Raw genomic sequence first — 21179 nt, forward strand, 5'->3', positions numbered from 1 at the left:
AATATACTGGGCGCACTGGGCTCATGCCTGTAATCCCAGCACTTTGGAAGTCTAAGGCAGGTGGATCACTTGAGGTCAGGAGTTCAAAACTAGCATGGCCAATATAGAGAAACCATGTCTTTACTAAAAATACAAAAAACTAGCCAGCCTTGGGGGCAAGCACCTATAATCCCAGCTATTTGGGAAGATGAGGCACACAGTTTGAACCTGGAAGGTGGAGGCTACAGTGAGCTGAGTAACTTATGAGTTACCTCGGCTTCCTAGTCTTATTTTTTTTTTCCTTACATAAATCTCTCTCTGTCGCCCAGGCTGGAGTGCAGTGGACCATCTCGGCTCACTGCAACCTCCGCCTCCTGGGTTCAAGCGACTCTCCTGCCTCAGTCTCCAAAGTCGCTGGGATTACAGGTGCCCACCATGCCTAATTTTTTATTTTTTAGCAGAGATGGGGTTTTGCAAAGTTGGCCAGGCTGGTCTTGAACTCCTTACCTCAGGTGATCTACCAGCCTTGGCCTCCCAAGTACTGAAATCCTAGCACTCTGGGAGGCCAAGGTGCTGAGCCACGAAGCCCAGCAGCTTTCTCGTCTTTAATGTGAGATGATGACCTGCTAGTGACAGCTTGTTCTTGAAGAGAATGAGTATAAAAACATTTGCAAACCATTCAAAATGATAGCACTGTCCCATCCAGGTAACTCCTTTGAGGACACAAAACCATGCCTTGTTATGGTTTGAATTTGTCCCCGACAAACTCATGCTCTGATCCCCAGAGTGCAGTGTTGGGAAAGAGGCCTGGGAGAGGTGTGTAGGTCAGGGGCGCACTCCTCGTGAGCAGCTTGGCGCGGTTCTCCGCTAGCGTGAGCTGCTGCTGCTGCTGCTGCTGCTGCAACACTGGATTAGTTCCCACGTGTGTGCTAGCATACAGTGAAACCTCTTTTTTTTTTTTTTTTTTTTTTTTTTTGAGACGGAGTTTCGCTCTCGTTACCCAGGCTGGAGTGCAATGGCGCGATCTCGGCTCACTGCAACCTCCGCCCCCTGGGTTCAGGCAATTCTCCTGCCTCAGCCTCCTGAGTAGCTGGGATTACAGGCACGTGCCACCATGCCCAGCTAATTTTTTGTATTTTTAGTAGAGACGGAGTTTCACCATGTTGACCAGGATGGTCTCGATCTCTTGACCTCGTGATCCACCCGCCTCGGCCTCCCAAAGTGCTGGGATTACAGGCTTGAGCCACCGCGCCCGGCCAGTGAAACCTCTTTTTAAAAATTACCCATTCGCAGGTATTCTGTTACAGCCACAGAAAACACACTAAGATACTTCTTTTTGAGTCGGAGTCTTATTCTGTCACCCAGGCTAGGGTGCAATAGCACAATCTCGGCTTACCTCAACCTGTATACCAGGTTCAAGCAATTCTTTTGCCTCAGCCTCCCTGAGTACCTGGGATTTCACGTGTGCACCACACCTGACCAATTTTTTTGTATTTTTAGTACAGACGGGTTTTCACCAGGCTGGCCTCAAACTTCTGGCCTCAAGTGATCCACACACCTCAGTCTCCCAAAGTGCTGGGATTACAGGCAGGAGCCACTGCGCCCGGCCTTAAATACCTTTTAATCTGAATTACATTCTTAAAATTTCCCCCCTTGTAAAGTATTTAAGCATTTGGAGCCCCTTTCCCCCCAATTCACAACATTAATGAGAATATATTTGTAAAGAAAATCTGAAACCTGGCCAGGCGTGGTGGCTCACGCCTGTAATCCCAGCATTTTGAGAGGCTGAGGTAGGCACATCACTTAAGGTCAGTCATTTGAGAACAGCCTTACCAACATGGTGAAACCCGGTCTCTACTAAAAACATAAAAATTAGCTGGGCATGGTGGTGGACACCTGTAATTCCAGCTACACAGGTGGCTGAGGCAAGAGAATCGCCTAAACCCAGGAAGTGGAGGTTGCAGTGAGCCAAGGTCGCACACTGCACTCCAGCCTGGGCAACAAGACCGAAACTCCATCTCAAATAAAAAAAAAAAAAAAAAAGAAATTCTGAAACCATAACTGAGCCCAGTCCATACCACAGTGTCTCAGCCCATGGTGGGGGGAAGCTGAAAAATTCCATCACCTGCCCTTCCTCACCCACCCAACACAGTCTTCCCCACATGGCTGAAGAGACTTATCATGATGCACCAAGAATCACCAGAACGCACAACTGGACTCGCAATGCGACAAAGGTGTGACTGGCACCATCACATCCATCGAGATGCTATTTCCGAAAGGACCAGTAGAGAAAGAGCTTCAAATGAGGCCCCGGAGATAAAGACAGCCATTGTCTCTCACACCGCAGGAAGCCAGCAGAAAGTCCTTCAGAAAAGATGGCCTTCACCTTACCCAGAATGCTACTGCACCTGTGACACCAACAGGGATAACCAGCTCCCCTGCATCTTGCTTTTCTGGACTGAACTAAGGAAGCTCAAGAATATACATGAGGCCGGGCGCGGTGGCTCAAGCCTGTAATCCCAGCACTTTGGGAGGCCGAGGCGGGTGGATCACAAGGTCGAGAGATCGAGACCAACCTGGTCAACATGGTGAAACCCCGTCTCTACTAAAAATACAAAAAATTAGCTGGGCGTGGTGGCGCGTGCCTGTAATCCCAGCTACTCAGGAGGCTTAGGCAGGAGAATTGCCTGAGCCCAGGAGGCGGAGGTTGCGGTGAGCCGAGATTGCGCCATTGCACTCCAGCCTGGGTAACAAGAGCGAAACTCCGTCTCAAAAAAAAAAAAAAAAAAAAAGAATATACATGAGCAGACGACAGGCCTACAACAATCAGAGCGCCCGTGGCTCACCCTGGGCAGCCATGCCGGCTGCACCAACATCCACATGACATCAACAGAGAACTACTGGCATCCTCTTAGGGTATCACTGTGGAAGGTATGCTATTGCTGCTTTCCCGGACAGGAGTGTTTTTAAGTTACTACAGACCAGTGGCTCTCAAAGTGAGATCCACTGGCCAGCAACGTCAGCATCACCTGGGATCTTGTTAAAATGCAGGCTCTTGGGCCTCACTCCAGCCCTGAGTCAGAGCCACAATCAGCACTCTAACCAGTACTCCAAAGTATTCCGAACCTGGGTAAGGTTTTAGAATCCCATGTATTCATTCATTCATTCATTCATTTAAACAAAGTCTCACTCTGTCACCCAGGCTGCAGTGCAGTGGCAGGATCTCAACTCACTGCAACCTCCACCTCCTTGGTTTAAGCGATTCTCCTGTCTCAGATTCCTGAATAGCTGGATTACAGGAGCCTGCCACCATGCCTAGTTAATTTTTGTATTTTTAGTACAGAAAGGGTTCACTATGTTGGCCAGGCTGGTTTTAAACTCCTGACCTCAAGTGATCCACCTGCCTCACCCTCCCAAAGTGTTGGGATTATAGGTGTGAGCCACTGCGCCTAGCCAAAACCCCATTTTACATAGAACTAGCCACATCATTTGCAGGGCCTGGTGTAAAACTACAATGTAGGGTCCCTTGTTAAACAAGGTTAAGAATTTCAATACGGCCGGGCGCGGTGGCTCAAGCCTGTAATCCCAGCACTTTGGGAGGCTGAGGCGGGCGGATCACAAGGTCAAGAGATCGAGACCATCCTGGTCAACATGGTGAAACCCCCTCTCTACTAAAAATACAAAAAATTAGCTGGGCATGGTGGCACGTGCCTGTAATCCCAGCTACTCAGGAGGCTGAGGCAGGAGAATTGCCTGAACCCAGGGGGTGGAGGTTGCGGTGAGCCGAGATCGCGCCATCGCACTCCAGCCTGGGTAACAAGAGCGAAACTCTGTCTCAAAAAAAAAAAGAATTTCAATACGAACACAGCATGAAGCCAGTGCGAGACCAGGTATGTGACCCTTCATACTCAAGGCCCTGTGTGGCTACCCACGCCAAGGTCCGGTGAAGCTGGAGGTGGGAGAATGGGCACATCTTTGTGTATTCAGAATGTTCTTCCCGTAAAAAGCCCACCCCTTAACGCTTCAGGAAAGAAAGATTTTTCCATTCTTGGTACCAACCGTGTACTTTCATGGAAGCCACCAAAAAGGATCAACTGTCTCTTCCAGGCCACCATCCGATGTCCACTCCGACCCGAAGGACCCCCTGTTGATCTAAAACCAAAGAAACAGAAAAACACTATGAACCTGCTTCACTGCTGGTTGCTCTAAAAATGACAACAAACAAAACCTAATTTCGCACTGATTTCTGCTGTGCGAGCACTCACTGCTCACAAATTAAATGCCATGAGCACCAAAACCATCTGATGAGAGCCTCACCAGCCACTATAAACTTCAGGATCAAACAGGGAAGATCTCCATGACCCTGGAGTGCATAAAGATTTCTTAGGTAGAATATTATAAACTGGACTCCGTCAAAATACAAAACCTCAAAAAAAGGCAAAAGACAGACTAGGAGAAATATTTTGAAACACATGACTAACAAATGATTTGAATCCAGAATACATAGAGAATTCCATTTTTTTTTTCTTTTTTTGAAATGGTGTCTCACTCTGTAACCCAGGCCGGAGTGTAGTGGTGCTATCTTGGCTCACTGCACTTCTGCCTCCCAAGTTTAACCAGTTCTCCTGCTTCAGCCTTCTGAGTAGCTGGGATTACAAGTGTGCACCGCCATGCCTGGCTAATTTTTTTTGTATTTTTTAGAAGAGATGGGGTTTTGCCATGTTAGCCAGCTTGGTCTTGAACTCTTTTTTTTTTTTGAGATGGAGTTTCTCTCTTGTCACCCAGGCTGGAGTGCAATGGCGCGATCTCGGCTCACCACAACCTCCGCCTCCTGGGTTCAGGAAATTCTCCAGCCTCAGCCTCCTGAGTAGCTGGGACTACAGGCACGCGCCACCAAGCCCAGCTAATTTTTTTGTACTTTTAGTAGAGACGGGGTATCACCATGTTGGCCAGGATGGTCTCGATCTCTTGACCTCGTGATCCACTCGCCTCAGCCTCCCAAAGTGCTGGGATTACAGGCTTGAGCCACCGCGCCCGGCCTGGTCTTGAACTCTTGACCTCAAGTGATCTGCCCGCTTCAACTTCCCAAAGTGCTGGGATTACAGGCATGAGTCATTGTGCCCGGTCCAGAACTGTACCTTCTAACAATAAGATAAATGACTCAATAAAAATACAAACAAAAGATTTGATCAGAAAGTTCTTATGATATAAAAATGGAGGAAAAAGATGGAAAATGGCCAATGAAAACAGGAAAAGATGCCCACCATCACAAGTGGTCAGGGAAACACGTGCCTAATCCACCGTGACCTCCTACCACACATGGCTGGGCACCTGAGATCAAGACAACATCGAGTGCTGAGGAGGCCGCGGGGTGGCTGGACCCACAGCACAGTGAGAATGCAGGACAGTGAAGCCCAGTGACTGTCTCCTGTAATGTGGAACATAAACCTGGTGCACAACTTAGCAATATGACAATAAACATTTACTCAAGAGAAAGGAAAACAGTGGTCCGCACAAGACTGACATGCACATGTTCACAGATGCTCTCGGAACTGTCACCCCAACAGCCGAGCTGTCCTTCAGTGGGTGAATGAACAGCGTGCGCTGCTGCCCACACTGGGGAAGACTTCTCAGAAACAAAAGGGAATCATCTACTGACGAACACAGCAATCACCTCGCTGAACGAAATCAGGCTCCGCTGGACTCCACGCACACGGGCGTCATAAACGCGAGATGCCACCATGGCCCACAGTGGCTTTGCGGGGTAGGTGCCGGGAGGGGACCAACTACAAAGGGTAGGAGGGTGCTCTCGGGGGTGACGAGAAGGCCTATGTCTCGACTGTGGTGGTGATTACATAGGTGTGCATATTTCATAACGCTCATCTAACTGTATACCTAAAAGGTATGCAAGTTATTGAATTTTATTTTAATTGTGCCTCAATAACACTGATATAAAAATATACAGCAATAAATACAAAAAGCAAATTTAAAACCTCAAAAATATACAAATAATAAAAACAAAACTGTAATCAACCTCCCTAGAAATCAAAGAATTTCAAATAAAGCAGATACCGTTTCATTCTAACAACTTGACAAAGATGTTTAAGAAACAGATTCTTTTAGCTCAGAGGAGTTTACAAAAAAAAACAAACAAAAAAACATTCTTTAAAATACTGCATATCATGGGAGAATGCTCAAAAAAACTAAGTGAAAGGCAGGATGCAAGGCCAATCCTATTCCTGATTCTATATGGGGGTACTCAGTGGTTTTCTGGTCTTGATTCTTTCTGCATCTCCCAGCAGTCCTCCAGTGAGCAGCCGTGACTGTCACAACCAGAGAGAGGAGCAACGGGAAGAGAGAGGAGCAACGGAACAGAGTGGGGTGGGGATGCGGCGCTGGGGCAGCAGGTGCTCAGAAAGCTTGTAGAGGTGTGTACACAGGCCACGGATGTGCAGGGCGCCCAGGTACAGAGGAGGCCAAGCACAGAGAAGGCCGAGCACACAGGGAAGGTTTTGGGCTACAATATGGGCCTCAACAGGTACGTGTGCTGGGACTACCGAGGAAATCTCCTAGAGCCACAAGCACCAGGGCAGGGCCTTAAGGGGGGTCAGTGAGCAGAGGCGCTGCGGCCATTCCCTGGGATCCTGATGACTCGACTCACCTCCTGCTTGGGAATCCACTCCCCGGGATCCTCACTGATGACCCACCTCGCCTACTTAGGAATCCATTCATACGCACTCTCTGCCTGGCCCTCCAACCTCTCCACACAGGTCACAGCAACTCTGGGCTGCAAAGGATAATTACAGCTTTCATCACACAAGTCGGTGCCTACTTAGACAACGCATTCTTCCGCCCTTTATTTTTCTGCATGTTACACAGCAATCCCCCAAACCCACTTACAACATTTTCTGTAAAAGTCCACAAAGAGGCAAGTACCCTAAAAACACATCAAGACATGGACTCTATAAGTTAAAAGGAAGCTTGAGTGATCTATTCCAAGTTTACAAAGTTCAGAGGGATCATTCACCGAATCACCAGGGTGACTCCCAGGGGGCTGGAGCAAATTCCATTCTCACTGTTCACACGCAGGTTCCCACTGGCTTCTCTCCTCCAGCACCCTCCATTCGCAGCATTCCTTTTAGTGGCACTCAGAATGACCACCACACCCATCCGTGGAAAGTCAACCAGAAGCAAGCAGTCCCTTTTTCTAGACATCCATTCTACTAATTCAACCTGGAGCTGGTATGAGCCTTTGGGGTGCGTAGCGGGACCTCCGCTCACTAACTCTCTACGGAGTTCTGCAAGTTGGCCTCACTTCACAGTTCCACAGACTCCACAGCAGCTCCATCCCCTCCTGGCTGGGTGCCCCACAGGACAGCCATACAACGGATACAGCACATGCAAGAGAATCGATTGTGAAGAAAACCCCACACACATGGGGCAAGAAATGAACCCCTTCTTGCTGATCCATTTCCTGATGGATTACTTTTTAAGAACAATCTGAGGACCAGACCTTCATTCAAAACTAAACCACTGTGTTTGCATCCAAGTCTGCCTCAAAAAAAGAACTGAGTGCTGTCACTGCCATCCCCGTCCAGCAACGGAACACAAGGCCTGGGGCTGAGGGGTGCCCCCGGCCACCCTATGGGCGCTAGGGCGGGGCCTCCTTCCGCTGCCTGCATGGGAATCCCACCGGAGTCTCATCCTCTGGCTGACACAAAGGACTCAATTAACTTCTGTGGCAGTAGCCAAATATCAGTGTTTTGTACCTAAAAAGGGAGAAAACTTCCATAAAAATACTCCACATCCCTCTTCAGAAAAATAGTTACTTCAAAAAGCCCGTTTATATTTGAATCCCCAACAGGCTTTGCAACTGCTGTCATGCCTAAATATGGAGTCTTAAAACATTCACATTTCCTCCTGAGCCAGAAGTCTATGGACATCACGGAATACAGTGGGACATGGTGGGGGTGGTTGCCTCGAGGCTCAGAAGCTGCACAGAACAGAAGGCCAAATGGGGCAAGCTGCCAGGCAGTGTCCCCACCAGGCCCCTCCAATGGGCTGTGCCATGACATTAGCAGAAAACGGATACACACCAGATAACCCCACAAGTTCAGGGTCCAATCAGAGGTAAGCATTCCATATGCAAATGCTTCTCGGAAAAATTCTGAAGTCTGTACCTTACAAAATTCTACAATATACAGTCTCACACTGCTTAATGACAGACAGGTTCTGAGAACAACATATTGCCAGGCAACTCTGTCACTGTGCTGTCAAAACTGTGCTGTCAGAGTGCACTCACACGCTCCTGGAAGGCACAGCCCGCCACACACCTGGGCAGTCAGGAGAACACACTGCTTCTCGGCCACAAACCTGGACTGCATGGTACTGTACCAGACACTCTAGGCTACCATAACAGGATGGCAATTATTTGCCTCAACACAAAAAAGGGAGGTAAAAACACAGTATGATCATTCTAGGGAACCACCAACACATGCGCAGTCCGTCGTGGACAGGAATATCATGACAAAGCCCCACTGCAGGACCTGCCGCACCTGTGGCCTTCAGACATCTGCTGAGCGAGGGAGCAATTCCTACCATACCCCTGACGGTCCAGGTCACAGGGGCTGAGCCAACAGGGAACTCAACCTAGTCGGTCATCCTCAGATTAGAGGAGCCCTGTCTCTCAACAGTGGTTACAGAACAGCCCCAGGAGAGCCCTGAGCAAGCACCTCCCCTTTCAGTTCAAACACATGCCTTTGGAATTCCGCCCTGCTCCTCCGAGGATCAGGTCCATCAAATAACAAATGGTGACAGAGTAAAAACGGGACACTTAATCACGGCGTGTGGCATGATTAGCAGCCATCTCCAGAACTCAGGCAGCCTATAAACCACACCCTTTTCTCATCTTAATGATGACCATTCACAGTAAACCACCATTTGTGGAGTATTTATTCCATGCTGCGCCCAGTCCTCTTATATGCATTTATCCTCATTTTACAGATAAGAAAATCAGCAGGGCGTGGTGGCTTACGCCTATAATCCCAGCACTTTGGGAGGGTGAGGCAGGTGGATCAGGAGTTTGACACCAGCCTGGCCAACATGGTGAAACCCCATCTCTACTAAAAATACAAAAATTAGCCGGGCGTGGTAGTAGGCGCCTGTAATCCCAGCTACTCAGGAGGCTGAGTCAGGAGAATCACTCAAGTTCAGGAGCCAGAGGTTGCAGTGAGCCAAGATCATACCACTACACTCCGGCTCACCTCCTGGTTTCTCTACAAATCAGTCTCTCTTTACGTACACCTGAGTTCCACCTCCGTCCTATCACAGACTCAAACGATCATCATTCCCTGTTGTGCAAACTGCACAACGGGGAATACACATACACCCTGGCTTTCCAGCAGGAAAGGTTCCGTCTTCAGGAGCTACTGCTGTTTCCTGTCCATAGAACCCAGATGTCCATGGAGTCAGAGAGCCTCAGAACATGTAACACAACCCGCCCTCACCCACGCCTACAGGGCAGAGCAAGGCGTGTCCATTCCCAGGGCGACCTGTACTTCACACCTGAGACTCTCAGAGGCCAGCCACTGTAAGGTGCTGTCTGCCTGACTGCAGCTGACTCGTTGCTGTCCTTCATTACAGAATCATAAAATAACAGAATCACCCTGATGAGGTGCATTCTCCAGGAAACTGACTTTCACTCAGATGCAGCTTTAGCTGACGACCAAATGATAAACCCTTCCTCACATCAGGAGGTAATATTGTATGCGCGTGCACGCGCGCGCACACACACATACCTGTATCTTCACGCAACCAAACAATATCAGTCATCTCCCACGTGCTCCAATGCATAGAAAGATGTATGCACTGTCCATGAATGTTCACTGCAGCATCACCTGCAATAGCAGAAAAGTGGAAACAGCGCAAGTGCCCGAGAGAGAGCAGATAAACAAAACACAGCCCACCCACACACCAGCGCGCCGGCCACACCGCCGGCCTGCCACCAATAATGCCAGCACACTGTCCACACGCCAGCATGCCGTCCACACACCAGCACACCATCCAGCCACAGGAGTGAGGCGCTGATGCCCAGGACAGCAGGACATGTCCCGACAGACCACACAGAAAGAAGAGCCCGTGACAGAGGCCACATAGTTTGATTCCGCTTTTAAGAAATACCCAGAATAGGCAGATCCACAGACGCGGGCAGCAGGGACCAGCGACGGAGGAAGGTGAGGTGACTGCCGGGGAGATGGGGTTTCTTTTTGGGGGATGAAAATGCACTAAATTTAAATCACCGTGTTGGTTGCACAATTCTGTGAATATGCTAAAAACCACTGAATTATACTTTTTAAAGGGTGATTTGATGGTATATGAATCACATCTCAGAGAAAGCTGTTATGAAACACCTATCGGGCACGGTCCTGAAGTGGCCTGGCCTCCATCTGTGAGACACAGACGATCCCTCAGACGGCTCCAGCTCAGAAACCAATGGAGAGAAACCAATCTCCCCCCCCACCTCCCCGCAACTCCTGCAGGGGCAGGGAGAGAAGGTGGCGAGTGCCTAGAGAAGCGCTTGCTGTCACGTGTGGCAGGCGGATCTAACCAGGCTGTGAGTGTTTAAGCCAGCAAGCTCAGCAGGCAGGGCAGGCCCACCATGATGGAGGAGGGAAACGAGAACTCCAGCACACCGACCAGACACACGTGCGGCCCGAGGGGGAGTCCCCACTCTCTCTCTCCTCCCTATCCCAGAGGCCCTGGGCTGGGCAGCACAACAGGAGGTGGTCAGGTCGGGGGGCGGGGAGAGGGGAAACCCTACTTTGAGGGGCTCCCAGGAGCAGCCACCTCCCCTCCTGCTCCAGAGCCTGACGCTGGGAGGGCCCAGGCCTGACTGGACCATGGCAGTGGGGCGGGGTGTGTGGCTCCTGCCTTCCTGGGAGCTGCCTGCACCCCCAGCTGTGACCCGTCTCCACCATGATACACCTTTACCAAAGGAAAATCCTCTGTAAACACTGGATGCTGGCCTTGTTAGTGTTTCACAGTTTCTAATCACTCTTGCCAATAACCACAGACAGACCTTAAGTCACCAGCATCTGTTCACATGGGAAAGAAAAGGGGTCTTCCAACCCTTCCTCTTCCCAGCCCTCCCCACACCCACCATGATTAACACCACCGCCCTGAGCACAACTCCTTCCTTTGCTTCAAACTCACATGAGCACACGCACATTTAAAACATACAGAAATAAAAATAAGAAACAGCACATAGACCTATGTTGCAAAGTCAGAACGGGGCAGCTCTACAGGCACCTCCCACTCAAGGTCGAGACTGAAGAGACCTCAAAATAGCTGCAAGCGCTGGCCACAGGCAGCCGTCCAACGAGGCGGTGACGCTCACATGCCTGAGTTTTCATCTTGACGTCGCCATTACTATTTTCCTTCCTTTTCAAACCATTATGAGGTAGGTATTCCTATCTGTTGCTAGAATGGAGAAGAGGATGACAGACTGTTAAGAAGTAACCACATGTCATCTTGTCTGTTGCTAAAATAAAGAGGATGAGACTATTAGAAAGTATCCACATCACCCACATCACCCTATGTGCTATAAAAACAGCCACAAACCAACCAAAACACAGGAGACAGAGCCTAACAAGAGCTGACCTGCACGGAGGGCCATGCGCCCGTCAGGAACCCGGCTGGATCACCGGCTGAGCTCCACCTCTGTCAATCCAGCAGAAGCATCAGATTCTCACAGAAGCGTGAACTCTACTGTGAACAGGACTTGGGTTGCAGGATCTAGGCGGTGTGCTCCTTAGGAGAATCTAATGCCTGATGATCTGAGGTGGAACAGTTTCATCCTGAAGCCATCCCCCAACCCCACCATTGGTGGAAAAATTGTCTTCCATGAACTATCCTCTGGTGCCAAAAAGGTTGGGGACCACTACTATACATTAACCCAACTCAAGTCAGAAGCATCCCAAAATACGTATCACTGTTAAAAACGACAACAAGAGGCACTCTATTCTGCCTTCCTACAAGACAAACCTTAAAAGCCAAGGAGTAGACTACTCCAGATACTGAGTTCAGACTCTGTACCTTTACTAATATTTAATTCCTACCGACTTCAGTTCCCTCAGCTGAAAAACTCGCCCCACACGCGTCAAAAATATTCACTAAAAAAAGAATGCACACAAGAAAAAAGAGAAACCAAAACAAAACAAAAAGACTGCACAGTGTAGGACTGGATCATGGTAGCAACTTCTACTGTTTCCTGATGAGCTTTTCCTGGAATTCTGAAAAGCCATAAAGCCCACCCCAAGGGGATTCTCTCACACTCAGCACAGGGCCTGCCAAAGCAATCTCCCTCAGAAAGGGCAAAAGACAGTTTTCACTGTGGCTGAATCTCCTTTCCTTTTAGATTAAAAAAAAAAAAAAAAAAATCAGACAAAAACAGCCAAAGTAGTCCTCTCTCAGCAGTGGCCACGTAGCGCATGAACCACCAAGCCCAGTTAGAGGCAGCACGGCACCAGGATCCCACACGCTGCAGCGCAGTCCGAGAAATCGACAGGCCACCTGCACCCTGCGGTCCCCAGCACCGTCCCCAGCTATGCTAGGACATGACCATCAATCAGGCTGCACAGCACTCAAGAGCCTGCCCCGCCAAACCTCGGGAGAATGCTTCCATTCTGCAGCCTTGAGTAACTTCAAAAGCAAAACCTAGGCTATTCTCATTGTTAAGGCTCTAAGAGGTATTTTACATGCATATTCTTACTTCTTACAAGTAGCAGCTAAAAAATTTCACATCTGCTGAAAAGTATTCAAAATAAGCATGCCTTCCACCAGTCACCGAGGCTGAGCAGATCATAACAGGACTCTGCCTATGGATCAGAGCCATCAGGACTGGCATCATGGAGAGGGTGCAGAGAAAAGTTAGGGTAAAACACACATTCCTCAACCTCACCTCAAACCTGCTCTGAATTGACTGATGTCTGCAGTGGGAAGGCAGGAAGGAACATTCTCCTGGGCTCCCTGGGGGCTATGTGGAGTACAAAGGTTTCAGAACCACCACACACGGTCCTCTTCTCTGCCAGTGGACGGCTCTGCTGGCCACTGGACCAGGAAAACCCCCTACTGCTCTCTAAGCCCAGAATCAAAACACAGCCGCCCTAGACAAGCTGCCCATAAGGCCTTCCTATCAGGGCAGGCCAGACTCATTCTGCAAGGTGCTGCAGCTGTAGTCCAGGGTCTGCCAGTTATGAAGCGAAGGTGAGCACAGAGAACACAAGGAAAATCCCAACACAGGAGTGTCCCGCACAGGCATCACACTAAGAGTCAGCCCTCCACCAGCCAGCATGAGCACTGACTTGAGGCTTTTAGGAGAACCATTATACACGAGGTCAAAGGCTTTATAAATGTGTATGCCTTGCACTCTGATTTTGTTTTTAAGTCATGGGGCCTCACTGTAGCCCAGACTGCAGTGCAGTGATGCAATCACAGCTCACTGCCACCTTCAACTCCTGAGCTGAAGTGATCCTCCCACCCCAGCCTCCCAAGTAGCTGTGTGTACACATGTACCAGCATACCTAGATAATTTCTTTGTTAAAGATGCGGTCTTACTATGTTGTCCAGGATAGTCTCAAACTCCTGGGCTAAAGTGATGCTCCATACTTGGCCTCCTAAAATGCTGGGATTACAGGCATGAGCCACTGCACCTGGTCTTTACTCTGCAATTTTACTTCCGGGCATTTTAAAGTTGACTAAAGAATTAAAAATAAATAAATAAACCTAACTTCCCAGGGTGTTTAGTGGTTACGATTTGACACTCTCACCACCACGGTCCAGGTTTAAATTTTTAAATAAAGAAATAAACTCAACCAAATGGAGAGATGTACAGTGTTCCCAAGGGGGAAGACTGTGGATTATGATGGTGTCACTCCGTAAATGCAATTTATCAGCAAATGCAATCCCACTGAAACTCTACTGGACTTTCAAAGTCAGAATTTGAGGGCCGGGCACGGTGGTTCATACCTGCAATCCCAGCACTTTGGGAGGCAGAGGTGGGCAGATCACCTGAGGTCAGAAGTTCACGACTAGCCTGGCCAACACGGCAAACCGTGTTTCTACTAAAAATACAAAAATTAGCCAGGCATGGTGGCAGGCATCAGTAATCCCAATACTTCGGGAGGCCGAGGCGGGTGAGTAACAAGGTTGAGTTTGAGAACAACCTGACCAACATGGTGAAACCCTGAATCTACTAAAAATACCAAAATTAGCCAGGTATAGTTGCAGGCACCTGTAATCGCAGTTACTCAGGAGGCTGAGGCAGGAGAATCTCTTGAACGAGCAAGGCAGAGGTTGTAGTGAGCTGAGACTGCACCACTGCACTCCAGCCTTGGTGACAGAGCTAGACTCTGTCTCAGAAAAAAACAAGAATTTGAAAAACTGATGGTAAAGCTCATGAAATAAAAAGCAAAGACTTTAAATGAGAAAAATCTTCCAAGCTATCAAAATATACCATAAAGCTACAGTAATTAAAATCACATTAAAAAATATCACCAAGGGCCGGGCGCGGTGGCTCAAGCCTGTAATCCCAGCACTTTGGGAGGCCGAGGCGGGTGGATCACAAGGTCGAGAGATCGAGACCAACCTGGTCAACATGGTGAAACCCCGTCTCTACTAAAAATACAAAAAAAAAATTAGCTGGGCATGGTGGTGCGTGCCTATAATCCCAGCTACTCAGGAGGCTGAGGCAGGAGAATTGCCTGAACCCAGGAGGCGGAGGTTGCGGTGAGCCGAGATCATGCCATTGCACTCCAGCCTGGGTAACAAGAGCGAAACTCCGTCTCAAAAAAAAAAAAAAAAAAAAAAATATCACCAAGAAAAGATCAGTAAATCAAAAGAAACCTCAGGAACAATACAGATCTCATGTGCACATACAGTGTGCACGTACTGGGTTCGCTAGATGTGTACTGGCAGGTGTGTACACATACGCAGGTGCATGCACAGACATGCTCACATACATGCAATCATGCATGCACACACATGCATGCACAATCACAAGCACAGGCGTGCCAGCACACACACTACCTATGCATGCACACATGCTCACACTCTCACATACACATGCATGCACACAACCATGCATACACACAAGGACATGTACACACGCTCGCAAACGTGCATATAATCACATACGCATGTGCACACACGTGCACACATGCAGGCTTTTTTCCAAGCATATGTTGTTCTGCATCGTTTTTTGGAAATACTTTTGTACATGCATTTTGTACAAACCATGTACAAATACGGCCTGCCTCGTGATGCCTTCTGCCCAGCCTGCTGCTCTGCTTCACAGGGCACCACCTTCCCTGATATGAGCTCTGCTTGATGTTGCAGGTGAATTCTCCCCACCAGTCACTATTTTTAACTTTCCCTGTGGTGTCCTTTTCCACACAAAGACCTTTCTGTTTTATATGGGCAAATCCATTCATCTATTCTGGCTTCTGCTGAATGTCTTGCTCAGGAAACCTTAGCTAAGATGTGCTTGGAGCTGGTACACAATAGAAGGGGGTCACTCACATTTAAGGTCTTCAAGACAACATCGGGACAGGGCAGAAGAGGGCAGTTTGAGGCCATGAGGACAGTCAAGATACCTGGTGTTAATGAGGGCAAGCGCTCAGCACCCTAAGCTGACTACATGGTGGGAGAGAACGTGGTAAGGGACCCGGCCATCTGCTGTCCAACATCATCTCCCGCAGACCATTTGTTACCATTGTGAGTCTCACCAGGGCCTTCACACCCGAGCAGGGCTCAAGGTAAGGCGTCTCCCAATCACAGACACGTGAAGCAGCAGTAACCAAATCCTGCTGAGCAGCAGACACACAGAAATTAAGCTGCTCAGCCCGGCAGAGAGGCTCACGCCTATAATCCCAGCTACTCAGAAGGTTGAAGCAGAAGAATCACTGAGGCCAAGAGTTCAAGACCAGCCTGGGCAATATAACAAGACCCCATCTCTAAAAAAAGAAAAAAAAAATTTTTAAGCCGGACACAGTGGCTCACACCTGTAATCTCAGCACTTTGGGAGGCAGAGGCAGGCAGATCATGAGGTCAGGAGTTCAAGACCAGCCTGGCCAACATGGTGAAACCCCGTCTCTATTAAAAGTACAAAAATCAGACGGGTGTGGTGGCATGTGCCTGTAATCCCAGCCACTTGGGAGACTGATGCAGGAGAACTGCTTGAACCCAGGAGGCAGAGGTTGCAGTGACCCAAGATCGTGCCATTGTACTCCACCCTGGGGGACAGAGCAAGACTCCATGTCTTAAAAAAAAATTTTTGTCATGCACAGTGGTGCAACACCTGTGATCCCAGCTACCTGGGAGGCTGAGGCAGGAAGACCACTTGAGCCCAGGAGTTTGAGGCTGCATTAAGGTGTGATCACACCACTGTACTCCAGCCAGGGCAACAGTAAAACTTCGTTTCTTGAAGAAGGAAAAAAGGAAGGGGAGAGAGAGACAGAGCGAAAAGAGAGAAAGAAAGGGAGGAGAGAGAGAGAGAGAGAGAGAGAGAGAGAGAGAGACAGAAAAAGGAGAGAAAGGAGACAGAGACACAAGACAGACCAGAAAGAAAAAGAAAGAGGCCGGGTGCGGTAGCTCAATCCTGAAATCTGAGCACTTTGGGAGGCCGAAGCAGTCGGATCACCTGAGGTCAGGAGTTCGAGACTAGCCTGGTCAACAGGATGAAACCCCGTCTCTACTAAATAAATAGGTAACAATAATAAAAAAAGAGAAAGAGAAAGAAAAGGAAAGAAAAAGTGAGAGAGAGAGAGGAAGAGAAAGAAAGGAAGGATTAATTAATTTAGGGGCACACTCTCAATTTCCTGACCTCCAAATCTGTACTCAGAACAGGCCGTGTCTCCTTATCAGACTCATACTTCACATGCCCCTCCAGGACCAAGGGTGACCTGCGGACCCACCAGTCACACCCTGGATGCCAAGGCAAACATCTCAAAGCAATGCTTTGCCAGGTCTCCATGACCCCCAGAGGTCTCCCTTGCTAATGACTACTTAGGCCCAGCAGAACCAGAAATCATCACCAGAGACAAGGTATCTCCACAAATGATGATTTCGGCAAAAAGAAGACAGTGAAGGACATAATTCCCCTGTAATTAAAACAAGTCTCCTGTTTTAATTGTTCTAATTACAACAAGAAAGCATTCAAGTAACAAGATGTCTGTTTATCAGACAATCCTGACCCCGGGCAGCTACCTGGATGTCCTGTGTGTGGACGAGCCAACAGCATGGGATGCAGCTGGAGCTGCACACGAGGGTAGAGGCTGCCACCCACAGCTGCCTGCCCAAGAGACAGGCCAGGGCCAATCCCAAAGTGACCAGGCACCCACCGTGTACCCCATTTCCCTTGGAAATGCTATTTAAAATGGTATTTACAAAAATTAATCAGGCTGGGCATGGTGGCTCACGCCTGTAATCCCAGCACTTTGAGAGGCTGAAGTGGGCGGATCACAAGGTCAGGAGTTCAAGATCAGCCTGGCCAATATGGTGAAACCCCATCTCTAGTAAAAAAATACAAAAAAATATTAGCTGGCCTGGTGGTGTGTGCCTGTAGTCCCAGCTACTCAGGAGGCTGAGGCAGAAGAATTGCTTGAACCCAGGAGGCAGAGGTTGCAGTGAGGCGAAATCTCGCCACAGCACTCCAGCCTGAATGACAGAGCAACACTTCGTCACACACACACACACACACACACACACACACACACACACACACCGATTTGCCAAATGTGAACAATCAAATCAGTCCCAAGTGGGCTCTGAAAGGAATAGCTACAAAAAGCAAGAGACGACGACTCCTGCTGAGTGAGAATACTTCAAGTCCGTGAGTTTTGAGACACGCAAACCCATTTTCAGCATCGAGGTTATTTCCTGATTGCTGTGTCTACTAAAATCATGAACCTTTTCCAAAGCAAGCATGAGAAAGGGGGCTGAGAAGCCAGGGAACCCTGAAACCCACCCATACCACAGCGCCTTCCGGGTCCCGCTGTAAGGCTATGGTCACGCCCTCCTCCAGCACACGGGCCTAGTGCAGCGAATCCACCTGCACGCACCCTCGATGCAACGTGGACTCTTCATCTGACTGGTTAACACTCCCGGCCTCGAGCCAGGCACAGCAGTGGAGTCAACAGAACAGACCCTCCAACACCCCAACACCCCAACAAGGCTCACCGTGACATAACAAAGCTGGGGCTCCACAGTTATGGAGCACCACCGTCCTCCAGCCGAAGCCCCGGATGCAGAGTAGGCCTGTGTGCAGCGGCCTGCCTCCAGGGAAAGGGACCTCTGCTCTGCCACTTTAATGGCAGGAGATGGTGCCTGTAAGGGTGAGTCGCAGCCATGGCAATCAGGCCAAGCCACACCTAACAACTCTACTTCAGTCTGGCATTTCACTAGGCTTCTTCTTCTCTTCAAAAACTGATAAGCAAACACACCATCTGACTCTACACAGAGACAGACACACAGCTCCTGACTCACGGGAGACACCGGTGGTACATGTGCATCAGAAACCCGGCAGTAACATTCCCAACAAAGGGGAAACCAACAGAGGCTGAGTGGGTTCACTCAAGAGAAATGCCTCTGGCCAGCTCCACTGTTTCTACACCAACTCCACATGAAAAGAGCACGTACGCCCTTTTAGTAAATGACACGTATTGATGGCGATCGGCTCCCCTTCCAGCAAGCAGGTACCTACAGCTGCCTCCAAGGGTGTACGTGAAGGCCACAGGAGGAGGACGGGAACATGGCCAGAGAGAGGCTGGCGGCGGATGATGGGAGGAACCTGGAGAGCAAGCCCAAGGCACGGCTGCCCCAGCTGATCCTGGCAGTGCTGTCACCAAGGCCAGGCAGCTGGCGCCCTCCACACCTGGGCCACACTTCCCTGTGAAGGGTCCAGAGAAAACGTGGTCTCCTAGGACCCAGCAAGACTGGGCTCCCGGACCGCGGCCCAGGATCCTCCCAGCCCTGGTATTCTGAGGTCTGCTCCCAGCACTCAGGCTCAGCACGTGAGCACAGAGGAGCCATGTCTGGGGCTGAGTTTCTCATCTGGCTTCTTACTTGACTTGTTCCCAGGTCTTGGTGGCCAAATGCAGTACCCAGAGATCCTTGTAGTGGTAGAACTGCTCTCCATTGGGAGAGGCAAACTCCCCTCCAAAGACCCACAGCTGTCCACCACCTTGAGGCACCATCACCGCCTGTGAAAAGAAAGGAGACAAGTCAGGCCACAGTCACACAGCAGCAGGGCCCGCTCCATGGATGACCGGCAGTGGTGAGTACTTGAGTACCGCACGACTGTCCCAGCTGGCCTTCAGAGTGATTGGCCCACACTCCGCCACTGTCCTCTCCTGCCCCCCTAGGCTGCCGGCCTCCAGAGTGACCAGCCCACACTCAGCCACTGTCCTCTCCTGGCCCCTCCAGGCTGCTGGCCTCCAGAGTGACCGGCCCACACTCAGCCACTGTCCTCTCCTGCCCCCCCGAGGCTGCTGGCCTCCAGAGTGACCGGCCTACACTCAGCCATTGTCCTCTCCTGCGCCCCCCACCCCCAGGCTGCCGGCCTCCAAAGTGACTGGCCCATACTCAGCCACTGTCCTCTCCCGCCTCCCTAGGCTGCCGACCTCCAGAGTGACTGGCCCACACTCACCCACTGTCCTCTCCTGCCCCGCTAGGCTGCCGGCCTCCAAAGTGACCGGCCCACACTCAGCCACTGTCCTCTCCTGCCCCGCTAGGCTGCCGGCCTCCAAAGTGACCGGCCCACACTCACCCACTGTCCTCTCCTGCCCCCCTAGGCTGCTGGCCTCCAAAGTGACCAGCCCATACTCAGCCACTGTCCTCTCCCGCCTCCCTAGGCTGCTGGCCTCCAAAGTGACCGGCCCATATTCAGCCACTGTCCTCTCCTGCCTCCCTAGGCTGCAAAATAAACATCCATTTAAATGTAGGCAATGCCATATCCCGTAAGTGGACACAGCTAGTTACTTCAAACATGAGCAATGGCATGGTACAACCTAGCAGTGTCTTATTTTTTAGTATCTATAATAAAGCTGTCCACCTACTGTTGCTCATCCCTTTCCTACCTATTAAGTGCTAACTAAACTACCCTCCACAAGTACAATGCACACATAGAAGAAAGTGTTCATGGGCCGGGTGCGGTGGCTCACACCTGTAATCCCAGCACTTTGGAGGGCCGAGGTGGGAGATCAGGAGGTCTGGAGTTTGAGACCAGCCTGGACAAGATGGTCAAACACCGTCTCTACAAAAAAGTAGCCAGACTTGGTGGTGTGTGTCTGTAATCCCAGCTACTCGGAAGCCTGAGGCAGGAGAATTGCTTGAACTCGGAGGCAGAGGTTGCAGTGAGCTGAGACAGAACCACTGCACTCCAGCCTGGGAGACAGAGCAGGACTCCAGTCTCAAAAAAATAAAGATTCAAATGCAGAAGGCATCTTAGTTACCTAATACAATCCCAGTTATTCAATATGATTACAAGATTCAGGTCAGAAAAAGCAAGCGAATGGCCAGTCACAAGCCTGCAGGCTCCATAGCAATCTCACACCAAACCCCAGAGATCCATACTTCCCAATCTCACCAACACCACACTGCAGAGAAAAACCCTTAAAAACAAACCAGTTAAAAACAAACTATGACAGGTCAGGCCCAACTGAAAACCACAAAGGCTTTCATGGCATCAATTGTTTAAGAATGTAGTTAATATCAGTGATTAAAACAGAAAAGAATAGGTAAGAAAGGTCAGGCCCAGCGGCTTACACCTGTAATCCCAGCACTTTGGGAGGCCGAGGTGGGCAGATCGCTCAAGGTCATGAGTTTGAGACCAGCCTGGCCAACATGGTGAAGTCTCATCTCTACTAAAAATACAAAAAGTGAGCCAGGCATGGTGACAGGCGCTTGTTATCACAGTTACGCAGGAGGCTGAGGCAGGAGAATTGCTTGAACCTGGGAGATGGAGGTTGCAGTGAGCCAATATAATGCCACTGCACTCCAGCCTGAGTGACAGAGTGAGACACTGTCTCAACAAAAAAAAAAAATAAAATCCAGGAGTATAAAAATGTAATTTTTAAACCCGCCCAAACACCTGCAAGCCTGCATCTGCATGGGATGTTCACTAAGCTCAGGCAGGCAGGTCCTCC

The 21179-nt window shown here is 49.7% G+C and overlaps 1 protein-coding gene across 7 annotated transcripts in view; it reads right to left on the minus strand.

Moving 5' to 3' along the window:
• The window catches only part of KLHDC4 (kelch domain containing 4), a 60514-nt gene that overhangs the window by 29414 nt on the left and 9921 nt on the right, over positions 1-21179 (minus strand). For 3 of the 7 annotated variants that reach the window (XM_074401107.1, XM_010333693.3, XM_074401128.1), the window contains 2 exons: positions 19099-19235; positions 4039-4131 (listed from right to left, as the gene is read on the minus strand). In XM_074401107.1, the coding sequence (XP_074257208.1) occupies positions 4039-4131; positions 19099-19235 (230 nt within the window). The other 4 variants (XM_074401114.1, XM_074401117.1, XM_074401123.1 and 1 more) reach the window with 4 other exon arrangements.

Source organism: Saimiri boliviensis, chromosome 1 (genome assembly GCF_048565385.1).
Source record: "Saimiri boliviensis isolate mSaiBol1 chromosome 1, mSaiBol1.pri, whole genome shotgun sequence".
In the NCBI taxonomy this organism is placed as follows: Eukaryota; Metazoa; Chordata; class Mammalia; order Primates; family Cebidae; genus Saimiri; species Saimiri boliviensis.